Source organism: Balaenoptera borealis (genome assembly GCF_965194805.1).
Source record: "Balaenoptera borealis genome assembly, chromosome: 7".
Taxonomy (NCBI): domain Eukaryota; kingdom Metazoa; phylum Chordata; class Mammalia; order Artiodactyla; family Balaenopteridae; genus Balaenoptera; species Balaenoptera borealis.
The window spans coordinates 118,213,759-118,237,248 of NC_138864.1; the positions used below are offsets into that span (position 1 = coordinate 118,213,759).

A 23,490-nucleotide genomic window follows, 5' to 3' on the forward strand; every position below is an offset into this window, starting at 1 on the left:
TTCACTCCCTTTCAGCTATTTTCAGGTCACTAGGACAAGAATTTTGGTTACCTATTAAACGAACCCAGTGTTGAATGTATATGCCCAGAAGTACGCATGAGAGTCTGCTCATCCTGTCATGCCAAGGGGTTTGCTCTCTTCAACAGCAGACTCTGACATCTACTCCACACCTCTACTCAGTCATCCTCACCCCAGGTCTCTGAAGGTGACCCACAGAATGGCAAGCCCACAAGAGTAGAGGGGACCTTGGAGACTATTTACTTCCACCTGCTACCCAGTCCAGGCGCCCTTCTGCAGCACACCTGACAGGTGGCCAGACAGCTGATACATCGTTGCCAGTGTGCTCGCATTGACAGTGCTCAGAAGAGAATGCAGGTCAGAAAGATGCCTGTGTTGCCCTAACAGACCAGAAACAGACTCAGAAGTGGACCTGGAGCACAGTTTTCTTCCCTTTACAGCAGCACGGTTTCTGCTGAGGGTCACATTTACAAACGTCTGGTCCTCTTTGTAAATGACAGGGAATTTTACAAAAGTATGACGTTGTTAATACCAAGCATTCTTTCAAAGTTCACAAGAAAGCCATCGCTCCCTGGACAAGTCCACTCTTACTCATTAAGCCCCCACTCTGGTCCCCTTCTCTCCCTCCTAATTTCTGTCTGGGTGGTCAGAAGCCTGCCCCTGCCAGAGCCAAGCGAGTGGTATCTTTCCCAGGTAGCGTGCTTCTGGTTTCCAGCGCCATCACCCCATGCTATCAGCTCCCTCCATCCCCTTTTGAGAAGAGTCACCTGGAGCAGCTTCTGCTGGAGGATGGTGATGTCTCGGGAGTTGGTGCGGTTGCCGCTACGGGACTTGAGAGGGCGATGGATGCAGCACATGGTGAAGCAGATCATATAGAGCACGTACAAGGCCCCCAGGATGCAGAAGTACGGCCACCCATACTTCCTCCACTTGAAGCTCACCAGCTGTTTCACTGGGGTCTGTTCCAGGATCTGGCGAGCCTGCCATGGAAGAAGAGTGCAGCTGGGGGTGACCACCGTAGCGAGAAGCAGTGCTGGGTTTCCCACTGGGTCCCAGATGGGCAGGGTCATGATCACCATGAGCATCATGCATTCAGTTCGTCCATCATTTCTTTTACAGACAACCAGTCAGCTTCTACTGTATGCTGCGCCTCATGGTAGTGCTGTAGATAAACCATGACAGAAGTAAACACCAGGACCTATAGCACCACAGAGGCTCTGAAGGATGGATGAGCTGTAAATGGTTGAGTGAAGGGACAGTTAGGCAAGGTCATTCCATAAAGTAGCAGCAGTTGCCAAGGCAAGAAGGTGCGAGAAGACATTGGCAGATGAGGTGTGGCTGGGGATATGGCAGAACCTGTTGGAGGGGTGGGCAGGGGTTATCATGGGTGAAGCAGCTAAGGGCCAGATCATGGTACCTCGTGAATGTCAAGGTAAGGAGTTGGACTTTGTTTTCTGAATGCAATGGAAAGCAATTGGAAGGTTCAAGCAAGGAGGCAGTCAGATTTGCTCTACAAGTATTGTGGACCCGAGAGGAGCAAGAAAGGACACAAAGAGTGGGGCGCGGCCATAATCTCAGCCAGGTGGGCTAGTGCTCGGATGTAAGTAGGCAGTGAGATGTTAAAGATGCTCTGAGAGAGGATGATGGACAGCACAACACATCTGAGAAAGTAGGAAAAGGCAAAGTCAGAGCGTAGCTGGCGGGAGTATTCACTAGCAGAAAGAATACCTTTTCCATTGAGCCTAGAGGGAAGAGGAGAGAGACAGTGGGCAGTTTCCAGATCTGTTGGGCAGGACAAGGCAGGAAGTTGAAGAAGCTCCAGCCAGACAGCCTCTATTTTCATCATAATGAACAAATCTGGGTCTCCTGATAGAACTGAAGGTGAAGGCAGTGAGGGATATAGAAGGGGCTAGAAAGGAATTTTGAGGGAATAGAATAGTTGACCAAGACAAGAATAAAACCTGTAGCGGAACATTGAGAAGCAGCTGAAATCAGAGACCAAGGATTTGTGGTGGCACAATCCACGAGACGGACTGAGGTTCCAATTCCTAAGAAATCCTGCCCCGAGGAAGTTCATACCAACCAGCCACTCACCTTTTCCTCTGTTCACTAGTACCAGTGATCACCCGAGTTGGGCTCTAGAAGGGTTCCTAGGAAATTGTCAGGTGGCAGATACACAATGGGAACTACATTTTGCCACCATCTTGGAGGTTCCAGAAAACACAAACTATTTTATTCCCCCTATAAGTCTTCAACAAACTTTCCTTTCCCTCATATCACTCAATCCAGTACTGTCTGAATGACCCACGTGTTTTTCCGTCTCTGGAAAGCTCTCTTTTTCTTCATCTTCCTGGTGATTCCCAACTCCTCCATGAAGCCCCAGCTCAAGCACATCCTCTGTGACATCTTCTCTGGTCTACCCAAGCCAAGATAAACCAACCTCCATTCTGCTGCCACTGTGCATAGTACAGACCCTTTTGATGGTTTATGTTGTACCCTGTTACAATTATTGAGGACAGGGATGGGCAATTGACAAAGTTGATTGAAAGGAACTGTGTTTTATTTATTTCTGTATTCTTAATTCCTGGCACAGTGGCTGGGACACAGCAAGAAGCTCAATATGCTGAAAGGATGAATGAATGAATGAATGAATGAGAGGAAGCAATTTCCATTTGGAGAGTTCCTCATATGCAATGTTAGTATGAGAAAGGTAAGTGGAAGGGACCAGAGCTAAGCAGAGGGAGAGTGGAGTTAGGAAACGGGTGTTGATTGGCATTTTCTCCCAAAGGTCCCAGGAGTCCGTCCTCATCCCCATCTATTACAGGGCAGGGAAGGGTCTGGAGCCCAGGATCTTAGCAAACGGACAGGCTCTGCACGGACACCTGACAGCTCCTGATCCTCCATGATATCCATACCTCGCGCTTCTTGGAGGAGACCACAAGCTCTAGAAATGACACGTCCTCTCCCCAGGAGTCGATCTCCGTGAGGTCGTAGAGAGTGGAGGTCAGCGGCCCGCACATCCACTGGATGTGCTTCCGCTTCTGCATCAGGTGCTGGAACATCTGTGTGGACACAGGGGTGAGGTGGGGGGGGGGTCAGCGTATAAGGAGCAGGTCAAGGGCAACAGCATATGCTCGCTTACTCCTTGGGACTGACGGACAGTTGAGAACTGACAAGGCTCTGCTGACATGAACCTTTTAATTTTTTGGCTACCTTTCCTTCCCACAAACCCTATAAAGATCTGAAAGAAGAGAACAGGCGAGGGGAGCAGAACTCTGGGTTACCATAGCAGATATTCCCAAGTAAGATTCTCTAATCCTCCTGAGTCAGGAATTTCTGAGGCTGAGGATTTCAGTGATGGTGTTGGGAGGTGAGGGACCACCACCCTTCTGGGGAGTTTTGGAAAAAGGGTCATGAGAAGGACACACTGGAATTGGGGGAGGGTCCCTCACCGTGGTGTTGCCCTCCACTCCAGCCAGCTTGAAGGGGGTGAGGCCCTGGTGATTGGGCACGAGGTCCAGGGACTGCAGGTGGTCCCCACGCCCGTCGTAGGACAGCAGCAGGTTGTACATCTGGCAGGCAAAGGTTTTGTTGGGCTGCAGGACGAGGATGTGCAGCACGGTGTTTCCTGGGGGAGGACGCGGGCTGTCACGCGGCCATGGGGACTAGAGTCCCTGATGCTCCCCATGACCCCCCCCCCACACCCCGGGTGGACCTGAGGGCTGTCCCGGCCCCTCCTGAGCAACCCAGCTCCCCCTCCAGCCCGGCTCTCACCCAGGGAGTCCTGGGCCCGGATGTCAGCACCGTGCTCAATGAGCAGCCTCACGATCTCCTCGCTGCCCACGCACGCCGCAAAGGACAAAGGGTGCTCCCCTGGGGATGCAGAGGGCCCCGCGGCTTGAGAGTGTAGGCTGGGATGGGCAGTCTCTCCAGGGGACTGCCTCTCCCTCCCCACCTCTCAGCTCTGGGCCTGGGGACACTTGTCAGCAGAACCAGAGGCGGGACGGTGCAGAGGGCGGACCCCCCCCAACTTCCCCAGGCATGGAGCCTCGTCAGGCTGCCCTCCCTCTGCTCTTGGCCCCTCCGCATCCTCCCAGCCCTGGCCCTGGCTCTCACCAAAGTAGAGGAGGTTGTGGGGACTGAGGCAGAAGGCTGAGCCTACCGCCCTTGCAGAGACACTGGCCCCGTGGGCGAGCAGGGCTTTCACCAAGTTCACGTTCTGGTTCATGACGGCTATGTGCAGTGCCGTCTGACCTGGACAAGAGAGCCCTCAGTCATGGGGTCTGTTCCCGGTTCTCTCGGAGACACAGCATCCGCCTGGCTTACAGGAGATCCCGGATAGATCCTTGCATGGATTTCTGCCCTCGACTCAGCAGAGTGGTGTGAGACTGAGAACAAGTCATCCCTCCAGCAGTTCACTTAGCTGTCCCCACCTCGACTACTGGGGGTGGCATATAAAGGTAATCACTCTGTGCTGCTATGAAAGAAAGAGAGGTCTGTCCTTCAGGGAACATGAAAGGAGTTGAAGGGAAATAATAAATGGCTCAAGAAGGTCACGGATACCCAAAGCCAAGACCAGGACCTTTGCCTTCCTTCCAACTCAAGGGAGACCTTCCTGAACCTCCATCACTCCTTCCCCGACCTACCCTCTGAGGCTCATTTTAAGAGATGACTTCAGACCTTCTCCTACCTGTGTCCACCTTGAAAAACCGTTCAGGCTCCTCACCTACAAACGGCTCACAGATGGCGGGCTCCTTGACCAGCTCCGGGGCGGCCTCCGTCAGCACCATGGCGGCCTCGAGATTGTCATAGAGGGCCGCTATGTGCAGCGCTGTCTCCCCCAGAGCTCCTGGAGTGGAGGGAGACACGAGCATCAAACACTTCCCAGAGACACGCACCAAGGCCCCTTTGCAGGAACCCTCAGAGCCCTGGGTAGGGGAGGGGCAGGGGCTTCTGCCCCATCTCCATCACATCAAACTCTCATCCCACCTCGTTGCCGAAAGTCACAGGTTCGGTCCAGCAGAAGTTTCTTCAGGACACACAGGTCATTGTCCTTGGCTGCCCGAAGCAGAGGAGACTCTCGAATTCTGGGAGAGGAAGAACAAGAGTCAGGAAGAGACAGAATGGCAGAGAGGGCAAGGGCAGAGAGAAACAGAGACAGTGTGTGCCTAGGACAGACATGGGTCACACAACATGTGCAGTGACCCATTGCAGCGTTGCTTCCTGGACTCTAGCTGAGGGTCAGCCTGGGGCAAGAGCCTGTCTCAGGGTCCCCGTGTGGTCACATCGTGCCACTTCTTCCCATGTGGGGGGCCTCGTGGCTCAGCTGAATGAGGGGTGGCGTGCCTGAGGGAGGAGGGCTCGGGCCACGGAAGGAGTGGTCCTGGTGGGCCTGGCTGAGTCAGTCTAAGCTGAATAAATGTTTCGGGAACTTGGGGATCTGGAGCAGGTGGAGGAAAGGGAATTTCTGCCCGATTTCATCCCTGCTCCCAGGTCTGCTGAACCAGCTCTCTTTAGCCAAGGGGAGTTTGAGAGACCAGAAGGGGGCTGAGAGACAGGCCCGCTCTTAGAGCTAGGAGACTTGGGAGCTGCCCAAGTTCTGACTCTGCTGGGGGCTGTTTGGATACACATTCCTGCTGCGGGGAGGCAGAGTTTTGAGGTGGACCGTGAAGGATCTATCCCTCCTATGGTGACCCTTAGACTCAAGCATCTAAACACGCTGTCTGTAACTGAGGAAGAGCATAGCTGTGAGCTTCTCTGAGCATGTGCGTCTCGGAGTGGGTGGGAGGAGCTTGTGGAGATATCCATCCTGTAGTACCTCTGCGGTTAATCTTTGTTTCTCCCCCGCCTGGATGAGCCAAACAAGAGATAAAGCTGAAGCCGATTCCTGCTGGGCAAGTATGTGTTGGCTCTGAAGGTGAACACAGGGATGGTAGGTAGAGGGTCGGGAGGGGAGAGGTGAAAGGCAGGAAAACAGACTGACCGGTGGTTCCTGTGATGTCCCCCAGCCCCCAGTTCCTCTCTTCCAATGGTCCCAGGAGCCAGGGGAAAGAAGCTTTTTATTGGAAGGAGAAGTGCTGATTTCAAGGTAGGGCTCGGGTCTGCGCCTCAGGGAAGTGCTCTCCAGGGCAGAGAGTGAGGGCCAGCTCCCTCCACTATCTCACCTAGACCCTCTGTGTGAGCGCGTCCAGCTCAGAGCAACCAGGGCCAGGATTGCAGGGTCCACCCCCTGTGCTAAGGGCTCTGCTCACAGCCTTGGTGCTCAGGCCTCTGGCCTGGAGAAGCCACTGCCCGTGCGTCCAGCCCCGGCTGCCCCCAGATCTGCTAACGGCAGCTCTCCGACGAGAGACAAGTCCCCCGAACATCCCGAGGCAGAGGCCTGCCTTCAGGACGGGTCCCTGCCCCGGCTAGTCTTCCAGGGTCTGGACCTCAGGGCTGGCCATGAAATGCTCTGGCCCCCGGGGGCACCAGTCCTGCCTGAACTGCCCTAGGAACAGGCCCAGGCCTTATTCGATCTCTGTCTCCTTGGGACCTAGCACAGCCCTGCACCCAGGAGACTCAGTAAAAGATGGATGGACTCTATGAGTCCCCCCTGGGCCTCCCCAGTGTCACCTGGGTTTCCCCGCTCAGCTGGTCAGCTCCAGGTGTTACACAGACCAGAGCTCTCCTCCCCCGTTCGCACGTCATCACCTCTCCTTCCCGTTAACAGTAATTCCGCACTCTCTCTTCAACCAACAAGTGTCCTAAAACCCACAGGATCTCGGTGCTTCCCCGGCACCCTGCTCTCCGCCAGTCCGCACCCACCTGCCCCGCTCCTCCCCTGCCATACACCCTGGCTTCTCCTGCCTGGCCCCTCTGGGTCCCCTGCTGCCCTCCTCCACCAGGTGAGAGCCCTGGCATCATTCTGCCCCCCCTTCCTGTGGCCCAATGCCACACCCCCATCGGCACTGACAGAGCAGCCGGGCTTTGGTGACAGGTGCGCTGGGCCCATCCCGGTGCCTGGCACTGAACTCTGGACTGCTCTGGCGGGGAGACAGACCCAAGTGGGCAGCGGGTCTGAGGCTCAGGGAGAGGAAGGGCAGCCTACCTCTTCTGCTGCAGCATGTACGCCTCGTCCAGATGCTGAGTCCAGTCTTGCTGTCCCCCCAGCCAGGAGGTCAGAAGTTTCTGGAGTTGGATCCAGAGTCCCCTGGCCTTGGGTGGAGGAGGCCCCATGTCTTCTCCTTTCGGGCACTGGCAAGTTACGGGGATGTGGTTCAGGGGAGCTGGTCTAGGACTCAGCAGCAGCTGAAGCGGAGGCGAGCAGGCGGGGGCTGGGATGGAGACCGAGTGTACCTCCTGGGTGCCCTGTGTGCGCCGTGGGCTGTGGGGTGTGGGGACGTGTGCACGTGCACTGAGGAGACTGGGGGCCCTGCCGGGAGAGAGAGGCTTTACCTGGAGGGGGAGGAGCTCTTTCTAGGGAGAGCCCCTGGGGCACAGAGCCTGCCCCAGAGCTGGGAGGGGAGGGGGAAGGAGTTTGTTCCTATCAGTGGGCTAGGGCGGCTGAGACCGGGAAGGGAGAGGGGCGTGGCCCAGGAATCTGGACTGGGAGCCTGGAGAGAGCCTAAAGGTGGGTCCCACAAGCCAGGTGAGCGATTACCTTGGGTGCAAGAGAGTACAGAAGTGAAGCCCTCCAGCTCCGCAATCAGGCAGGTCCAGGTTTGAATCCTGGCTCTGAGCCCTTGCAAATCAGTTAGGTGAGCTTTCTGTGCCTCAGTCTTCTAATCTTCTAATCTGTAAAATCGGGGTAATACTTACATGCTCTCACGGAAGTGTCTGTAAAGCACAATCATAACAGCTCAAGGACAGTTGATTCTTCTTCCATAGATGAGCTCAAAAGCCCCCAGACCTGCTTGTCTGAGCTGCGGTCACCTCTGCCCTCCACCCTGCAGCCCTGCAGCCCTGCCTCAAAGGAGGTTTCCTGGCTGAGCCTCCTCCTGACACAGCCCAGTGACTCCTCTTCCCTTCCAGCTCCTCCCTTCCAGTCAGAGGAGACCCCAGAGAGCCCTGCACTCCCACAGAGGCTGAACAGCAGGAACCTGGAGGAAATCATGGGACTCTCTCCACGAGTAAGTCAACAGGAGGGGTATGCACATAAAGATAAGACAGTGTTCAATTATTTTATGATATGACAGTTTCCACTTTTCTTCCTGTTGTTTTCCAAGAGGTATATCCACGTTATTGAATTGCAGTCATTCAACAGATTTACGAGGTACCTGGGAACGGGCTGAAGGTTCTCTGTTTCCTAAATGAGAAGACAGAGCAGGGAGACGTGCGTGTGATTACCCACGGCTGGTGGCAAAGCTGGCTTGCAAGGTGGAACCTTAGGTCCAAATCACCCGTCAGACCTCGTGGCTTCTTGGGAACCTTCTGCCTATAAAGATGAGAGGCTTGGGTGGAGACAGGCTGGGGAACCTCCCTCTTGGAGGTCTTCAGGAGCAGGGACCTCTCCTTTCTTTTGCTGTAAGAAAGAGAGCGCGTCTCTAGAGACTGAAGGATGGACAAAATTACCTTTACAGAGGGATGAAAATTGAAAGGAAAATAAGAAAAGAAGAGGAGGTGCCTGAGATGAGGAAGCACGCTCTCCCTCAGGAAGGGGGGGAGATGCCGGCTGGGAAGGGGGAGGGGTCACCTTGTGGGACATTTTTCTGCTTTGCTGGGGGTTGGAGCAGTGTGGGGTTGTAATGACCTCTGAAGCCTTGGGACTTCCAGTCTAAGGAGATGGAGGGAGCGATAAAGGTGAGCTGGGGGTGTAGATGTGCTGATAAGCAGGGCCAGCAGAGGAAAGGAGCACCTGCCCGGGAAACACTCAACCCATAATGCTAGTCAGGGAGGGAGTGGAGGCGGGAGGGCCCGGTCAGAGCCGCACAGAGCAGGTGTGCAGGGCTGGCCACCAAGGGCATGGTCCTTGGGTCCCGGAGGAGGAAAGGGGGGCCCCCTCCATGCGTGGGCCTCCACCTCTGGGTCTTCCCCTCCCGCTTGCGCTCCTTTGCCTGCACTGTCCTCTCCAATGAGAGGGGCGGGAACAAGCTGCCTGAAGGGGACCACGCTGTCCCTCCTGTCCTACCTGGTAGGCTGGAGATTCAGAAATGGCCTCCTAATCTTTAAGGAGTTCTCTCCTCTTCCGTCCTCTGGCTTCCCTCCCCATCCCCCCATACCCTTGGTCACGTCCTGCATCGCCACCCTCTTCTCCCTTCTCTCCTCTCATCCGTCCTCATTCTCTGGCAGCTTTCTGCAGGCAAGGAGTCCTACAAGCTCTCTCCCTCAGGTAGCAGCTTCCCTGCAAGATGGTGCCTCAGGGTCTAGCGCGAGTATGTAAGAGCCGGTCCAGGGCCCCGACCTCCCTGTCTTATCCCAGAGACCCTTGGCGCCAAGGGAGCCAGATCTCTTATTCTGATGTGATGAGGAGGAGGGAAACATATAAACCCAGATTTCGATGTTTTTGTCATACCCTCCCACCCCACCTCCCCACAGCCATGTAGGGAAAGAATTTGAATACTATCCTTTAAAACATGAAGAGGAATTGTCATTGGATGGTGGAATTATTTGCCTTTTTTGTTTTTCATAATTTTTTAATATACTTTTGTAATAAGAAAAAACTGTGAAGGGGTTCCTGGTTTCCTACAAGGATTTATCTCCTCAGCACAGGGCATCAGGCAGGTGGGTGGTGAGGGAATGGGGGCAGTGGTAGCGGTGCCACCGGGTTCTTTCCTCTCCAGCCACCCCTGTAAGACACCCTGACGCCCAACTACCCTCCCCAGGCAAACTCACAGAGCCGGAGATGGCTTCTCATTTAGCCTTGAACCAACAGGCTCCTCCCCCAAATAGCCAGGAGGAGGTTAGTGATTTTTTTCCATTCAAGCATCATTTCCTGAACCTGCAGGTCAATGAGTGCAAGGGACAGGTGAACAGGGCCGCCTGCTTACTTGAATCTTGCCTCTCCCATCATCAGGTGACCTCCTGTACCGCTCCCCAGTCACCCCGTCACCTGGCTTGGATCAACAGGAAGTACACAGGAGGCCGTGTCGGCTGTCCGGGAGAGTCTCCCGATAAGCCTGTCTGCCGGCGTGGGCGGCATCCGTGGGAGGGAAGCTCCACGGGCCCTTCCATCTCTGCGACCCCCTCTTTCAAGAAGGGTACGTGTTTCTGCGCACATCCTCATCCCTGCATTTCCTTCAGGTGTGGGGTGCGTGGACGCCAGGAGTGGTGTGAGCTGGTGGTGATAGTTCCAACGTGTCTAAGACCCCCCCTCCCACCTGTCCTGGCACCCCCTCCTGTCGCTCATGGCCAGTATCTGCCTCTGGTTATTCAGGGTGGGGCTTCATACTGTCTCCCCATCTCTCTGCTCCAGGAAGCAGATGCTAATTAGCCACAGCCCATTACCACCAACAGGTCTGTGCTCACCAGGGTCATGGGCAGGGCAGGCATTGGGACGTGAAGGTAGGTCTCTTGAGATCCGTTACTTGGGATCCTTGCCTCTGTCTGCCACACTGATTTTTCTCTGAAGACTGTAACTCCTCCCACCCTTTAGAGATTGAGTTTAGGCACTGGGTTTCTTAACAACTTTTCCTCTGTGTCTGAGTACAGGAGGATGTGGAATGAGGGAAGATGGTGTTCAGTCTATCAGTACAAGAGGGCAATGGCTAGGATAGAGGGAAGTCCGGGAGAGGACGAGGAGTGAGAGAAAGGTTTCCACTTGGGTCCAAGGCACTCTGCTCTCTGTCTCTCTCTCACACCCAGAGCAGGTACTTATCCCCTTCTCCACCTACGCCCTCCCCCTCCTTCATTTCTGATGGACCTGAGTCTCATGCACAGCCCAGGACTTGAAGATCCCCATTTTGACATCCGGTCTGGGTCTCAGTTTATGCAAGTCGCTTTCCTTTGAGAACGGTTGCACAGAGGAGCGGGAAGGTGTGATATTTAGAATCTAAAGAATCGGCCAAGAGCCCTGCTCTGCGCCTTATTATCTGTGTGATCTTCAGTGGGTGAATCATTTCTTTTGTGAACCTCAGTTTCCTCATCTGTAAAATGGGTATGGCAATACCGTGACTTTGAGTCCTGGTTACTATGTGGATCTAATGATATAATGGACGTGAAAGGACTCCACAAGCTCTTAAGTCATTGCTGTGGCTCTGCACAGAATGGCCCACTGTGCTCATCCTAGAAGCCTCAGTTGCCCCCCGCTAGACACTCTCCACGCTCTTGCCTGCCAACGGAACTCTCCGAGAGGACGGGATGAGGGTCAGGCCCACGGCTGTGATGTCACAGAGCTCATGACATCAGAGGTCCTATGGAAGGGAAGGGGAGAAAACGGTGCTGGGAAGGGGTAAGGGCCGGGACCACGGGCAGGGCAGGGAGGAGGGGTCCTGCCGGACACGGGGACTGGGGAAGGCCCATGACTCCCCTGGGCCCCCGGCTCCGCAGGGCAGCACTCCTGGCATCCATCCTGCTGCTGCTGCGGGTCAAGGGGGTGAAGCCCCAGAAAGGGAGCCCAGGCCTGGACGAGAGCACTCAGAAAGAGGAAACACCCTCCACAGGTAGGTGAAGAAGGGGGACGATGCCTGAAGCCGGGGACCAGATCTCTTTGGAGTCAGGTCACCGGTCAGGCCAGAGGGAAAGCTGAGATAGGTTTGGGTTACGGGCGATCACCCCAGGCCCTACTACTGCAGTGTGAGTGTCGTGTAAAGGGTCTAGAGCCGTGGTTCCTCTCCAGGGCCACACTCAGGGTGTGCCGGGGCCAGCTGATGTGCATGGGGCCCTGTGAATACGGGAAGAGAGTCTTTGAAGTTCACCCCTCTCTACGTTGGTCCCTCACTCCCCAAATGAGGTAACACCTTGGAGGAGGCAGTTTGAATTGGCAGAGGGGAGTGCGTGCCCTTGAGTTGGGGCCATGGCTGCACACAGACCAGAAGAGACCCCCCAGATGGATCATCGCCTCTGTGGTCAAGAACAAGGGTGTGGGCCGTTGGGCTCCCAGGTTCCCCAACGCCTTCCTCTTTCCAAGGCGGCCGGGGCGGGGAGCGGGGGCAGTCAGAAACAGTCCTTTCACGCTGTCCCCCATCCCCTGCTTCAGACCAAGATCGAGAACAGTTTGAAGAGCACTTTGTGGCCTCCTCGGTGGGCGAGCTGTGGCAGGCAGTGGACATGACCCAGCAAGAGGACGACCAGACGTCAGAGGCGGTGGCAATCTGTGACCACCTGTTTGACCTTGCCTTCTGCTTTAACCTGGCCAGCATCGTGGTTTTTTTATGAGGGACATGGAGGGAGAGGTGGTGGCCTGGTTCCTGGATGAGGACCTGGACATCTACCTCCGCTTCATGATAGCTTACTGACCATCTCCCCGTGGGGCTCCGGAGCGCTTCTCCCGAGGGTGACGTAAATGCGGCTCACTGGCTCTTGCCCACGACCCTCCCCCTCAGGACGCAGCATCAGAGAGACCCCGTGCTGGCCTTTCAGCGGTCCATGGCCCCTGCCCACCTTCCTCCCCACGCTCTGAGGGCCATCTCCAAGAGCCGAGACACCAGACCCCTGCCCTTCTCTCTTCCCCAGCCTCTCCTGGCTTTGTTCAGGACAACAGATTAGGGGTAGGGAGGCAGCAACAATAAAAGTAATAACAATCAAATCCTGGAACAATTGGGGGCGGCTTAATTTTGTCTCTAACCAGTTTCCACCAACCTTTAGCTCATTCACTGGTTCTTTCCTTGTCTCACGTCCTTGGAACTCTGCTTGGCAGTTTCTCCGCTGATTTTTTCTGACTTCTAGGCATCGGACATAGCAGGAAAGTGTTCTTAAGAGACAGGCAGAAGCCAAGGGCCAGCTTTTATTTTTGGAACAGAAGGGGAGAGGAGGTATTGCCCTGATTCCAGGGATGGGGCAGGGAGATGGTGATACACCTGTACTGAGGTCTCTTTGGGAGCCAGCTGGGTTACCAGAGTTGGCAGCGGCTGGAGGGGTTCATGAGGGTGCCATGGGGACAGTGGAAGTGTCTGGCGAAGGCTGGGCTGTTGCTTAGGGGCCCGTGGATTCGAAGGGTAGGAGGGCTGTGAGTGTCCTGAGGATCCTGGGTGCTGGGGCCCCTACACATCACCTGGGGAGAAAGAGAGGTCCATACAGGGTAAGGAGAACAGCAGGGTATCAGGATCAGCAGGACATGGCAGACCTGGTGACCAGGTGGTAACTAGGGACAGCAAAGATAAAAGCAGGGATAGCAATGCTCCGAGGGCCACACGGAGAAAGGAAGATATTTGCCATTTGCAGGTCATTTAATCTGGCAGTGGGTATCTGGGGAGGGCTGGTCTGTGCAATCATACCATTTGTAAGTGCCCTAGAGGTGGGTCTGTTGTAAGAACACTGTGCGGGTCTTTAAGTATCCTGAGGAATTGGGGACACTATCTGCTGAGGGAGAAGATGGCACTTAGCGGGGGTTATGTCAGGTGGGGACCCCACTGCGTGGCGAGGTCTCCAAGGAGGAATGTGGTCTACAGATTGTCTGTTAAGGCTCTTTTTGAAGGGATCTGTGTTTCTAGAAGAAATGAGAGAAGGTAAAAGTTGGGCTCATCTCAAGGAGGGATTTGGGAATAGAGTTGTTTTCCTTTTTTTGAAGGCAGTGCTGAATTTGGTAGAAGAATTTATAGTAGGATGAAGGGATGGTCCCAAGGGGACATGTGTGAAAGGATGACAGTGGGGATTTGTGCAGCAGAGGGTTGGTGGCATTGGGGGAAGATGTTTAACAATATCTGAGTGTTAACAATAGGGTATTTATCTGACATGGACTAAGCCCTGGTGGGAGATGTCGGCTGCCTACCTGGGCATAGCTTCGGAAGAAGAGTTGCCAGGGGCTGAAGTTCAGGTTGGGCAGGGTGGTCTCCCCACGGTACCATAATAGCCTCTTGTTGTATGCCTGGATATGGGAGCGGGATGGAGAGTCGCCCTTAGGCTCTAGACCCGTGGCCATCTGGAAATCTGATGCCCTACGCACAATATCCAAAACCAGTTCGTGGTCCTTCTTCCCAAGTTCTGCACTGACACACTGCTCTGAGCCAGGAGAAAATGTACTTGCCGTGAGATCTATGGATCTAGAAAAGAGGGCTCTATGGAGTTGGAGGGGGTCCTCAAGTTGCCGCCTGTTCGGTGGGGATGTGAAGGGCAGAAAGTTTTGCTATGTTTGTCTGAGGGATGGTGGAAGGAAAAACTGGAGACAGGCTGTCTAGTCTGCTGGTAAAACTAGATCGCAGCCCTTGGGATGTGAGTTACCTGCAGTGCAATGGCCAGTCCCCCCGTGTCTGCAGCATCCTCCAGGAACGTGCGGGAGCCATTGAAGAAGGTTCCGTTGGGTAATGGAAAGGCAGCATAGTGGCGCTCCAGGCACACTAGCGCCCCCTGTAGGGCATGGGTGTCACAGGCTGGGCAGCCCCCAGGGAATACTGTTGAAAATGGGGCAAGGGAATGAAATGGTGAGGCGTGATGCAGGGGTGAAGACATGGGGGTACCACAAAGTGGGCTGCCTCCCAGGAGCACTGCAAAGGCTTCAGAACTGCCCCCCCTGGAGACCTCGCACAGCCTCCCTCCTCCCTCTCTAGGCTGCCTTTGGGGCCTTCACCTGGGTTCCCGATGGCCCCATCTCCCAACGGCCCACCGTTACTCACAGAGCTGGTAGAAGATGTGCAACAGCTCATGGGCCATAATGCTGCCGGCAGCGCCAAAGTTCACAGCTCTAGGGAGCAAGGGCTTGTCTTACCCTCAGAATCCTTCCAAGTTTTTGGCCCCAATTCTCCAACCATAAGTCGCATCCATCATTCATCATAACATTGGTCCACTGCTCTTGGGAAACTTAGAATGGCCCATACCTGGGGTAGCCAGGGTGGAAAAACGGGGGTTGGAGGAGTCCGGCTGGGAAGACCACCACATGGTCAGGTATTGAATAGTAAGCATTTACGCCCCAGGGGAGCACCTGCCACCTGTGGAAAGAGCACATATGAATACCAGCTCTATCACTTACATGCCATCCTTCTCAAATACTGTCACTGTTCCTGTTCCCCTGAGCCTCTGGCTTTCTTTCCTGCTAATTTTGGACGGCTATCTTTGGGATGCGGTCTCTGTGTCTCCCTCGCTCTCATACCTGTGGTTGGGGAAAGGCTGCAGGAAACTCCGGATGATTCTAGCTCGGCGGGATCGGACACAGCTCAGGAAGGACTGCAGGAAGCTGGGTCCAAGTTGTATCTGGGAGGAGGCAGGAGGCAACTCGAATACACGGAGACAAATGTAGATGCACACTGATATACCCTGATGCGGACATCTGAACCCAGACAGATAAGCCCTGATGCGTGGACATCCCCGGGATGGTGGAAAACCAGCACCAGGACACCAGCGCCTATGTGGTACAAACGGGCTTCACGCGTACCAGCACACAAACACTCAGGCAAGTCACACGAATGCATGGGTGCGAGTGCACACACACGCTCAATGTGACCTGCAAAGATTCTACTCTTCTGTTGGCAAGATCCATAGTGTGGCTATTCGCCCATCAGGCCCCAGCAGCACCAGGGCAGGGAAGGGGTTTTTTAGGATCAGCTAGGGAAAATGACGGTCTGCCACTCTGGTGGATCAGGGTGGGTGAAGAATTTGAGGATTAAAGAGTAACTGGCAAGGGCAGGAACCCACATCGTTGTATTCTTGTCTGGCTGGGTCTGGCTTCAAGGCCCATTCCGGGGCCCCCATCTTCACCTGCAGCTGGGCGACCTGGGAAGAGACACAAAGGTGGAAGGAACCTAGCTGCCCCAAGTCTTATCAGAAGGAACCTCTCCTGCTCACTGCCCTGTCCCTTCCTTTGGTAATGTCACCAGGATGTGTGTGCGGCATATTGGTGTTTATACTTGCCTTGTGCCCTTGTGCCTTGAGCACGCTCTTCCAGGCCCTGTGATCCCTTGATCCAACACTCAATTCACACCTACTACACGTTCCCACACTGTCTGCTTCTCCTGGCCTTACCTTGTCCTGGGCCTTTGCCCGGGTCTCTTCATCCATCCAAGGAAGCGTTTGGAAGCGAGCGATGAGGGCATCCTTGATTGCAGTGAATAATTCCATGGCCTGTGGGCAGGACGGGGCAGGGAGAAAGAAACAGGATGAAGATCAGCTTCAGTCCTGGGCCCTGCCCACTGGGCCTCTAGGAAGGGGCCTTGGCCCTGAAGAGCTGCCAGAAGGAGGAAGGTCTCAGAAAGTGGAAAGTGATATCTACTAGATGACCAAAAACTCAGGGTACAGAAAGATGTGGGGATGCGAAGGAGGTACCAAGCACAGAAGGGGAAGGTGGCGACTGGTCACTCCTGACAGCTGACGGGGTAGACAGCTCCTTTCCGTGACACTGTCCTTTCTCTCGGCCAGGCAATCCTCTCAGAAAATGGCGGGAGGAGGTGGACCACCATCTGCTTCTCTGCTCTCGTGGGCCCTCGTCCTCACACCCTGTTTCTTACAGCCTGCATTTCCTCTCTCCATCTTCCGGGGTTCCTCAGCTTCGCAACAAGCTGAAGCCTGCCCAGCTTCACACCCTGACTGTGTACTTACTGCTTTCTCAGCCATCTACCATCGTGTGTATTTCCTTTCTTGATGGAGGAAAATGGATGACAACATTGGGAGCCTGAGTTCAAATCCTAACTCTGCTATTTGGTAGCTGTGCGATCTTGGGCAAGTTACTTAACCTCTCTGTGCTTCAGTTCTCTCTGCTTTAAAATTATAATAATAGTAGGAATTAAAGTAGTTGGTGCAAAGTGCTTATAAGAGTATCAGGCACATGGTAGGCACTGAAAAGTATTCAGTAGTTATTTATTGGCACTTCTTAAGATGATAGCATTCCATTCTGATGTCATTTCACGTGTTGTTAAAAAAAAAACATAGGTAAACAAGGGGTAGGCTTAGAGGTCATGCAGTTCAATTTTCTCGTTTTATGGTTGAAGAAACACATGAGCAGGAAAGCTGGGTGACTTGTCCAGGTTAGCGTGTGTCGTGCAGACTTTGTGTCTCAGAGCTAAACCGTGCAGACCCTAGGGATGCAGCGTGTCCCTCTCTGGGTTCTCTCTCTAACTGCCTGATTCTCTGACCACAGAGACCATCGAGAAGAGCAAAGTCACTAGAACTAGGAGAGGATGGGTTGGCGGGGAAGGGGCGGAAGGACGTGGGCTGGGGAAGAGCCCTCACGTACAGCACTTCGGGTGCTGGGGCCGAAGGCCTCACGGACAAACAAGGCTGCCAGCGTAGGCTTGAAGAAGGCTTCTGTCTTCTCCACACACGTCATCCAGCGAGGGTGGGCGGGCTACAGAGACAAAGCTGGAATGAATGGCTCCCGCCCAGGCCTCTTCCTCATCCACTTTCCCAGGCCAGTCTTACCTAGACCTTCACCCCCAGAGCACACTCTCTTTGCTGGACTTTCTGTCTCCCTTTATAACCCCTTTTGGTGACACACATGGGGTCATGCTGCTTAGCAAAAAGGGGCTCACATCTCCTCCAGGATTAGTCTCATGAGCCTGGGTTGGGCCAACTATCCTTGTTTGTTGCCTATTGAACTTGAAAGCAAGGCCGCTGGGAGCCATCATTCTGGATGACTGAAAGGCTCCTGGGAAGGACAGGACGAGAGCCAACCCTCTCACTTCAGCAGCTCTGCCTGCCACCCTGTCCCCGCCCACCATGCACAGGGCTTGCGGAGCCCAGCGGAGACTCCCACCCTCCCGAGCTTCTTTCCTTAAAAGAGAAATTGAAGAAGGAAAAGTCTCCCTGCCTCCTGCCTTCCTCCCCCACTCTCCAAATGGTTATTGAGGATCATATGGTAAGACCTTGTCTTATAAAGAAGAAAGTTATGAAAGTGAAATTGGGTTTTAGATGCCATATTATTTGGTGGGAGAAGAGGAAATAAGAAAAGACTAAATATACAAATTCAGAGCGCTAAGACACTTTCTGCCAAATCAGGGAAAAGGATATAGGATGAGAGGATGGACGTCTTCAACTTCAAAGGCAGAGAAACGGTTAGACAAAAACTCAAAAGAGGGGACTTCCCTGGTGGCGCAGTGGTTAAGAATCCACCTACCAATGCAGGGGACACAGGTTCGAACCCTGGTCCGGGAAGATCCCACATGCCACGGAGCAACTAAGCCTGTGAGCCACAACTACTGAGCCTGTGCTCTAGAGCCCGCGAGCCGCAACTACCAAGCTCATGTGCTACAACTACTGAGCCCGCGCACCTAGAGCCCGTGCTCCACAACAAGAGAAGCCACCACAATGAGAAGCCCACGCACTGCAATGAAGAGTAGCCCCCGCTCGCCACAACTAGAGAAACCCACACACCACAACTAGAGAAACCCGCGTGCAGCAACGAAGACCCCACGTGGCCAAAAATAAATAAATAAATTTATTAAAAAATAAAAAAATAAAAACTCAACGAGGGCCTTGGCAACTGGGGTGGTTTTTAACACATGTTTGACCAGATACATATTACTGTCACAGGCGTTAGTTTCTGCAAAAATCCCCCGGTCAAATAATGTGTTAACAGCAGGATGGAAAGAATAAGAAACATACGAGAGAGATGTTGGGGTGGATGGCTTTGAAGAGACGACCAAGCGCAGGCCCAGAGATGACGCAGGGCAGATGAGAAACAAACTCAGGAAGCCGGCCTAAGGGAAAGCTGAGCTGGGACTTAGGAAAAACCAGCTAACATGCTAATTTGGGCTGAGTGGGATGAAGTCACAAGACTTCATTCCTGTAACTTATTTATTCCCCCAGACCTCCTGGCAGGTAAGGTAGTTAGGCTTCCACCACGCATTCCGGTCCTAAGGTTGGAGAGAATTTATGGGGCTTCCGACGAAAGAGGAAATAGAAAGGAAGGCCACTGCTGCTGTCATTGAAGACACTCCCGGGCCTGCCTATTAGAATATTTATCATTTTGGAGGTTGCTCCAGAGCCGGCTGCCCACATCTGTGCGTTCTTGTCTGTCCCCTCACCGTGAGACCTATTAAGGACCTTCTCCTGGTGAGGAGAAGGGACTCAGACACTTTCCATAGTGTATTACTTGGAGCTCTGAAACTCAAAAATGTGAAAAACAAATACAAATAGAAAGGCAACCTCGGTCTGATACCAATGCCTGGGTCAAGTGCAGGTGCTGCTGGCCACCTTCGATGTCCATCCCCTGCAGGCCCCCGATGACAAGCTCGGCTCTGAGACTGCCTTTCATCAGACTGCTGCTGGGGGTGGAGGGCTGCACCCAGGACAGTAGCAAACACATCAGCCTTGAGCTTGGTAATGTGTGAACCTGCCTGCCCTTTCTACACCTCCTGGTTCTTGAGTTGTTTCCTGATCCCTTTTGCCAGTGCCTGCCCTTCTCTCCAACAACCTTTGCCTGTTCCATGCTGTTGCCCATAGCCCAGGCCACAGCAGGCCCTGACCTGGTTCCTGGAGAGTGTGGACACCACCTCAGACCACCCACTGCTCCCCCTGTGCCACTCTGGGATTCTTTTGGTCACAGCTGTGCTGAGTCATATGTTCTATGTGCAGGAAAATAACTTCCAGAATCTATAAATGAACATAAGTCTCAGGGGTGGAGGTTGGCAGGTTGTATATTCATCTGCTGGGGGTTATGAGTATCTGAGCTGTCTCTCAAGACATGGAGTGATAGAGTATACCACACTGATTGAAAATCGAGAAAAAGAAAAAAAATCATTGCTAAAATATAAAGGATGGAAGAAATACTTCAAACCCAGGATAATGAGGCTCAAAAGATTAATTTTAAGGAACAGAAAAAAGTTGCGGGAGTGGGAATGTGGGAGGGATGGATGGGAGTTTGGGATTAGCAGATGCAAACTATTATATACAGGATGGATAAACAACAAGGTCCTACTGTAGAGCGCAGGGAACTATATTCAAAACCCTGTGATAAACCATAATGGAAAAGGATATGAAAAAGAATGGATATATATGTATAACTGAATCGCTTTGCTGTAGAGCAGAAGTTAACACAACACTCTAAATCAACTATACTTGAAAAAAAAATCTTTTAAAAAAGAAAGAAAAAAAGGTGCAGATACAAGCTTAGAACCATGAGTAATGACAGACATGATAAAAATCAGGAAAAATTCCAAGAGTCTGGAGAGAAGCAAATTTTTGCACAATTTTCAGTAAGGGGAAGGTAGATTTTAGAGATTACAGGTGAGTCAGGAATCCTTAATGTTAATTTCTAAACAAAATTCTAGAATGAATCATTAAACCGACTATTTTTGAACACGTGGAAAATAATGTGTAACTACTGAGGGCCAGCATAGCATCACTGAGGATGAATAATATCAAAATCCTTTTTAAATGTCATCACTTTTAAAGGATCATTAAATTAGGATAAACAGTAGATCAGGAGTCACAAACTCAAACAGGGGCCATGAGGTAACCTAAGTGAGACAAGCAGTCCAACATCAGAACCCCAGGACAAGAAGGGGTACGGCAAACCGGAGAGAGGGACGCAGCCCTACTGGCTGCATCACTCAGCTCCAGTCATGTGTTGCCCCGGGAGACGGCTAGCTCAGTGCTGCCAGAGCTTCACATTGACAACAACAAAAAAGGCTGGAACTCTGACTCTTGCTGTGCCATCACCTAATATTTGAAAGCCGGCCGTTCATTAACAGTTTGTAAAAAGCTTTAAAGGCCAACAACACACATCTATGGGCCAGATTCAGCCTCAAGGACCACCGCAGTGCTTCCTCTGAGCAGAGAATTCAGTATTTACTAACTGTGGATTATTAACTTAAACCCTCATACTTCAGTTACGCCAGCTATAAAAATGAGCCTAATGCCTGTTCTGCCTTCCTCACAAAGCTGCTTGGGAGAGCAGGGGAAATACTACGTGGAACGTGCTCTGTAAATTCTAAAGTTCTACCCCACTCTGTTGGCACTATTTTGATTTCAAGATAGCAGTTGGTGAAACCAAAAATTACATCTTTGTGAAATCAATGGAGAAATCCACGTTAAATGACAGTGTGATCTGAGTGGATTCTGGCTGGCTGATCCATGAGGGAACATCAGTGATTAATGACTCCAAGTTAGTACGAGCTGCCCCGACCACCCCACTGGACGCTGTAGCACGTCCTCACCAAGTGTGCCTCTCTCTCTTTCCTGTTTTATTTTTTCATAACACTTAACACCATCCAATATGTTCTATTCAGCTTACTGTCATTCTGCCTCCATTAGAATATAAGTGTTTGAGGGCAAGGATTTTTGTCTATTTTGTTCATGAAGATTCCCAAGAGCCTAGAGAAGTGTCTGGCATATAATAGGGGCTCAATTAACATTTGTTGCATAAATGAACTGACGACTCTACGCTAGGTCTTCAATAACCTGACCCAACACTCTTCCCTCTGCAGAATTTTACCAGTAATCTAGATGAAGATGCACTAAATAAAACCACGAATGACCCGAGGCAGAAATAACAGATCATTGAAACAAAGGCTAAAATTACCTGAATAAATTGGGATGTTGGGCTGAACGTAAACAGTTCACATTTAATGGGAAAAAATGTGAAGTTCTGCTTTTAATTCCCCAAACTCAGCTTCTCAAGTTTAATAAGAGGAAGACCTGGCTTAACAGCCAGTTTCATTGACGATATATTCAAAAGTCATAAACAAAATACGGTCAGATAATGAGACCTAACAGTCCTTCTGAATAAGGGCATTATCCATTAGAATTCGTTCAGAAGAATACGGTGAGACATCTGTAATTAATAACCACTGGATAGAAATACAAATTTTGGTCAAATCAAGGCCAAAACCTTGGTGGTATCTTTGACTCCACTTTCACTCTCACACCACACATCCATCAGGAAACACTGCTGCTTACCTTCAAAATATGATCTTTTAAAACATACAACAGATAAATCCCTCTATAGGCCCCTGTTACATGCAGAGAACAACGCAGGTCCTCACAGTGACCTACCAGGCCCAGTATAATCCCCTCCTCCCCTCTCTGATTTCCTCCCTACTCTTATCCTATTTGCTTTCTCTGTTCCAGTTGTGCTGGCTTCCAGGCTGATTCTCAAACCCCCAGGCCAGGCTCCAGCAGCAGTAGGACAGCCTTGCCTGCAAGCCCAGTCACCTCTACTCAGCCAGAGCCACCAGGAGGGTCCCTCACGCTGCACCAAGCCTTAGCCAGCCTGCCCCCTGCCTTGTTGCAATGAAATGATATCCCTTTCTCTGCCGGAAAACCCGTTCTTCTCCCTAGACACTGCTTCCGTCCTACCTCCCGTTCAGATATCCCATCGATCATTTAAACCCACCCTCATCTCTCCCTCTTAGGAATTCCAAGAGTATCTAAACCAGAGTTTTCTCAGAACCCAGTGACGCCCATTCATTTACTTAGCGTATGACTGCTTTTGTGTTACAAGGACAGAGTTGAGTGGTTGCAACACAGATCACATAGACCACAAAGCCAAAAATATTTACTATCTTGACCTTTATAGAAAGAATTTGCCAAAGCATTTTTTGTTACCACCCACTATTTCTCAATCCTGCACAGTTTGTGGTTAAAAATATGGCCTCACGGGTCAGACAGACCTGTTTTGGAGTGGGTTCCTTCACTTAGGAGCTGTGTGGTCTTGGGAACATTACATGTCCTTTCTGAGGACCTTTCAGAGTGGTTCTGGGAGTAGTAAATAAAATAAGCAATGCCTGACACAGAGTAACTACTCAATGTATTTCAGCTTTTATTATTAATATGTGTCATACCTGGTGCTGTTCCAGACAGGTGAAAGGGCTTCACCAAGTCACAGAACTATTTGTTGGTAGGGTATGATTCAGCTTTTAAGCCCAAGGACAATTATATATCCTATTAGATATATAAGGATGTTTATAATATGTATATAAAGGGTATATATGTGTATAAAGGGTGGTGACTTTAGCAATTCATAAGCCTTCTAAGTTTTTTAAGTGTGAATTTCAATGTTGGCATTCTTAACACCTTTCAAGAAGTGCCACCAGGCCATGGTTCTGGGATTTCCAGGAAGTTGTTTGGTGCCAGGGATTTTGTTGCAACCCTAACTAAGAGGGGTTGGGGCTCTGTCTCTTCTGAGTCAAGGGAAAGGCTGAGCCAAAGGTTCTTGGGGACTAGCCTACTTGAGTGAAAATTCTAGGAAGTTTTTTGGTTTTTCTTTTTTAACAATGATTAAGCACACAGACTCTGGAGCCAGACTTCCAGAGTTCAAATCCTAGCTCCAACAACTTACTAGGTATATTACCCCGAGCAAGATCCTTAACCTTTGGGTCTCAATTTACCCATCAATAAAACAGGGACAGAACCGTCTGCCCACCTCATGGAATTGTTGTGAGGATCAAATCAGCTCATATATCTAAAGGGCTTAGAAAAATGTCTAGCACATTTGAAAGTCTCAACAGGCAATAACTACATTCCAGTCCCTGT

The 23,490-nt window shown here is 51.9% G+C and overlaps 3 protein-coding genes across 5 annotated transcripts in view; 1 reads left to right on the forward strand and 2 right to left on the reverse strand.

Annotated features, from left to right (window-relative positions):
• Nucleotides 1-7,429, reverse strand: part of LOC309632680 (transient receptor potential cation channel subfamily V member 5-like) — a 30,587-nt gene extending 23,158 nt beyond the window's left edge. For 2 of the 3 annotated variants that reach the window (XM_082400439.1, XM_082400437.1), the window contains exons 1-8: nt 7,106-7,429; nt 5,008-5,105; nt 4,745-4,867; nt 4,135-4,272; nt 3,793-3,891; nt 3,471-3,646; nt 2,934-3,080; nt 786-998 (exon numbers count right to left, since the gene is read on the reverse strand). In XM_082400439.1, coding sequence (XP_082256565.1) covers nt 786-998; nt 2,934-3,080; nt 3,471-3,646; nt 3,793-3,891; nt 4,135-4,272; nt 4,745-4,867; nt 5,008-5,105; nt 7,106-7,233 — 1,122 coding nt within the window. In that variant the 5' untranslated portion in view covers nt 7,234-7,429. Of the gene's footprint in view, nt 1-785; nt 999-2,933; nt 3,081-3,470; nt 3,647-3,792; nt 3,892-4,134; nt 4,273-4,708; nt 4,868-5,007; nt 5,106-7,105 lie in introns of all 3 variants that reach the window. The other variant, XM_082400438.1, reaches the window with a different exon arrangement.
• A 3,993-nt stretch (nt 7,430-11,422) lies between these two features.
• Nucleotides 11,423-12,679, forward strand: LLCFC1 (LLLL and CFNLAS motif containing 1). The gene is made up of 2 exons (XM_082400456.1): nt 11,423-11,594; nt 12,131-12,679. Exons 1-2 carry the CDS (start codon nt 11,453-11,455, stop codon nt 12,307-12,309), a joined length of 321 nt encoding a protein of 106 aa, XP_082256582.1. The 5' UTR covers nt 11,423-11,452; the 3' UTR covers nt 12,310-12,679.
• Nucleotides 12,680-12,782: 103 nt separating this feature from the next.
• KEL (Kell metallo-endopeptidase (Kell blood group)) overlaps nt 12,783-23,490 on the reverse strand; it is a 35,599-nt gene continuing 24,891 nt past the window's right edge. Inside the window, exons 11-19 of the mRNA XM_082400440.1 lie at nt 17,252-17,362; nt 16,045-16,143; nt 15,718-15,795; nt 15,176-15,276; nt 14,904-15,014; nt 14,703-14,770; nt 14,311-14,480; nt 13,862-13,957; nt 12,783-13,144 (exon numbers count right to left, since the gene is read on the reverse strand). Coding sequence (XP_082256566.1) covers nt 12,983-13,144; nt 13,862-13,957; nt 14,311-14,480; nt 14,703-14,770; nt 14,904-15,014; nt 15,176-15,276; nt 15,718-15,795; nt 16,045-16,143; nt 17,252-17,362 — 996 coding nt within the window. The 3' untranslated portion in view covers nt 12,783-12,982. The remainder of the gene's footprint in view (nt 13,145-13,861; nt 13,958-14,310; nt 14,481-14,702; nt 14,771-14,903; nt 15,015-15,175; nt 15,277-15,717; nt 15,796-16,044; nt 16,144-17,251; nt 17,363-23,490) is intronic.

What these genes read in the sequence shown, in the direction of transcription:
- LLCFC1 (XM_082400456.1), top strand. Translation starts at nt 11,453, where the DNA reads ATGACTCCCCTGGGCCCCCGGCTCCGCAGGGCAGCACTCCTGGCATCC. An exon ending in AGAGGAAACACCCTCCACAG is followed by an intron (nt 11,595 to 12,130) that starts GTAGGTGAAGAA and finishes CCCCTGCTTCAG; the next exon opens with ACCAAGATCGAGAACAGTTT.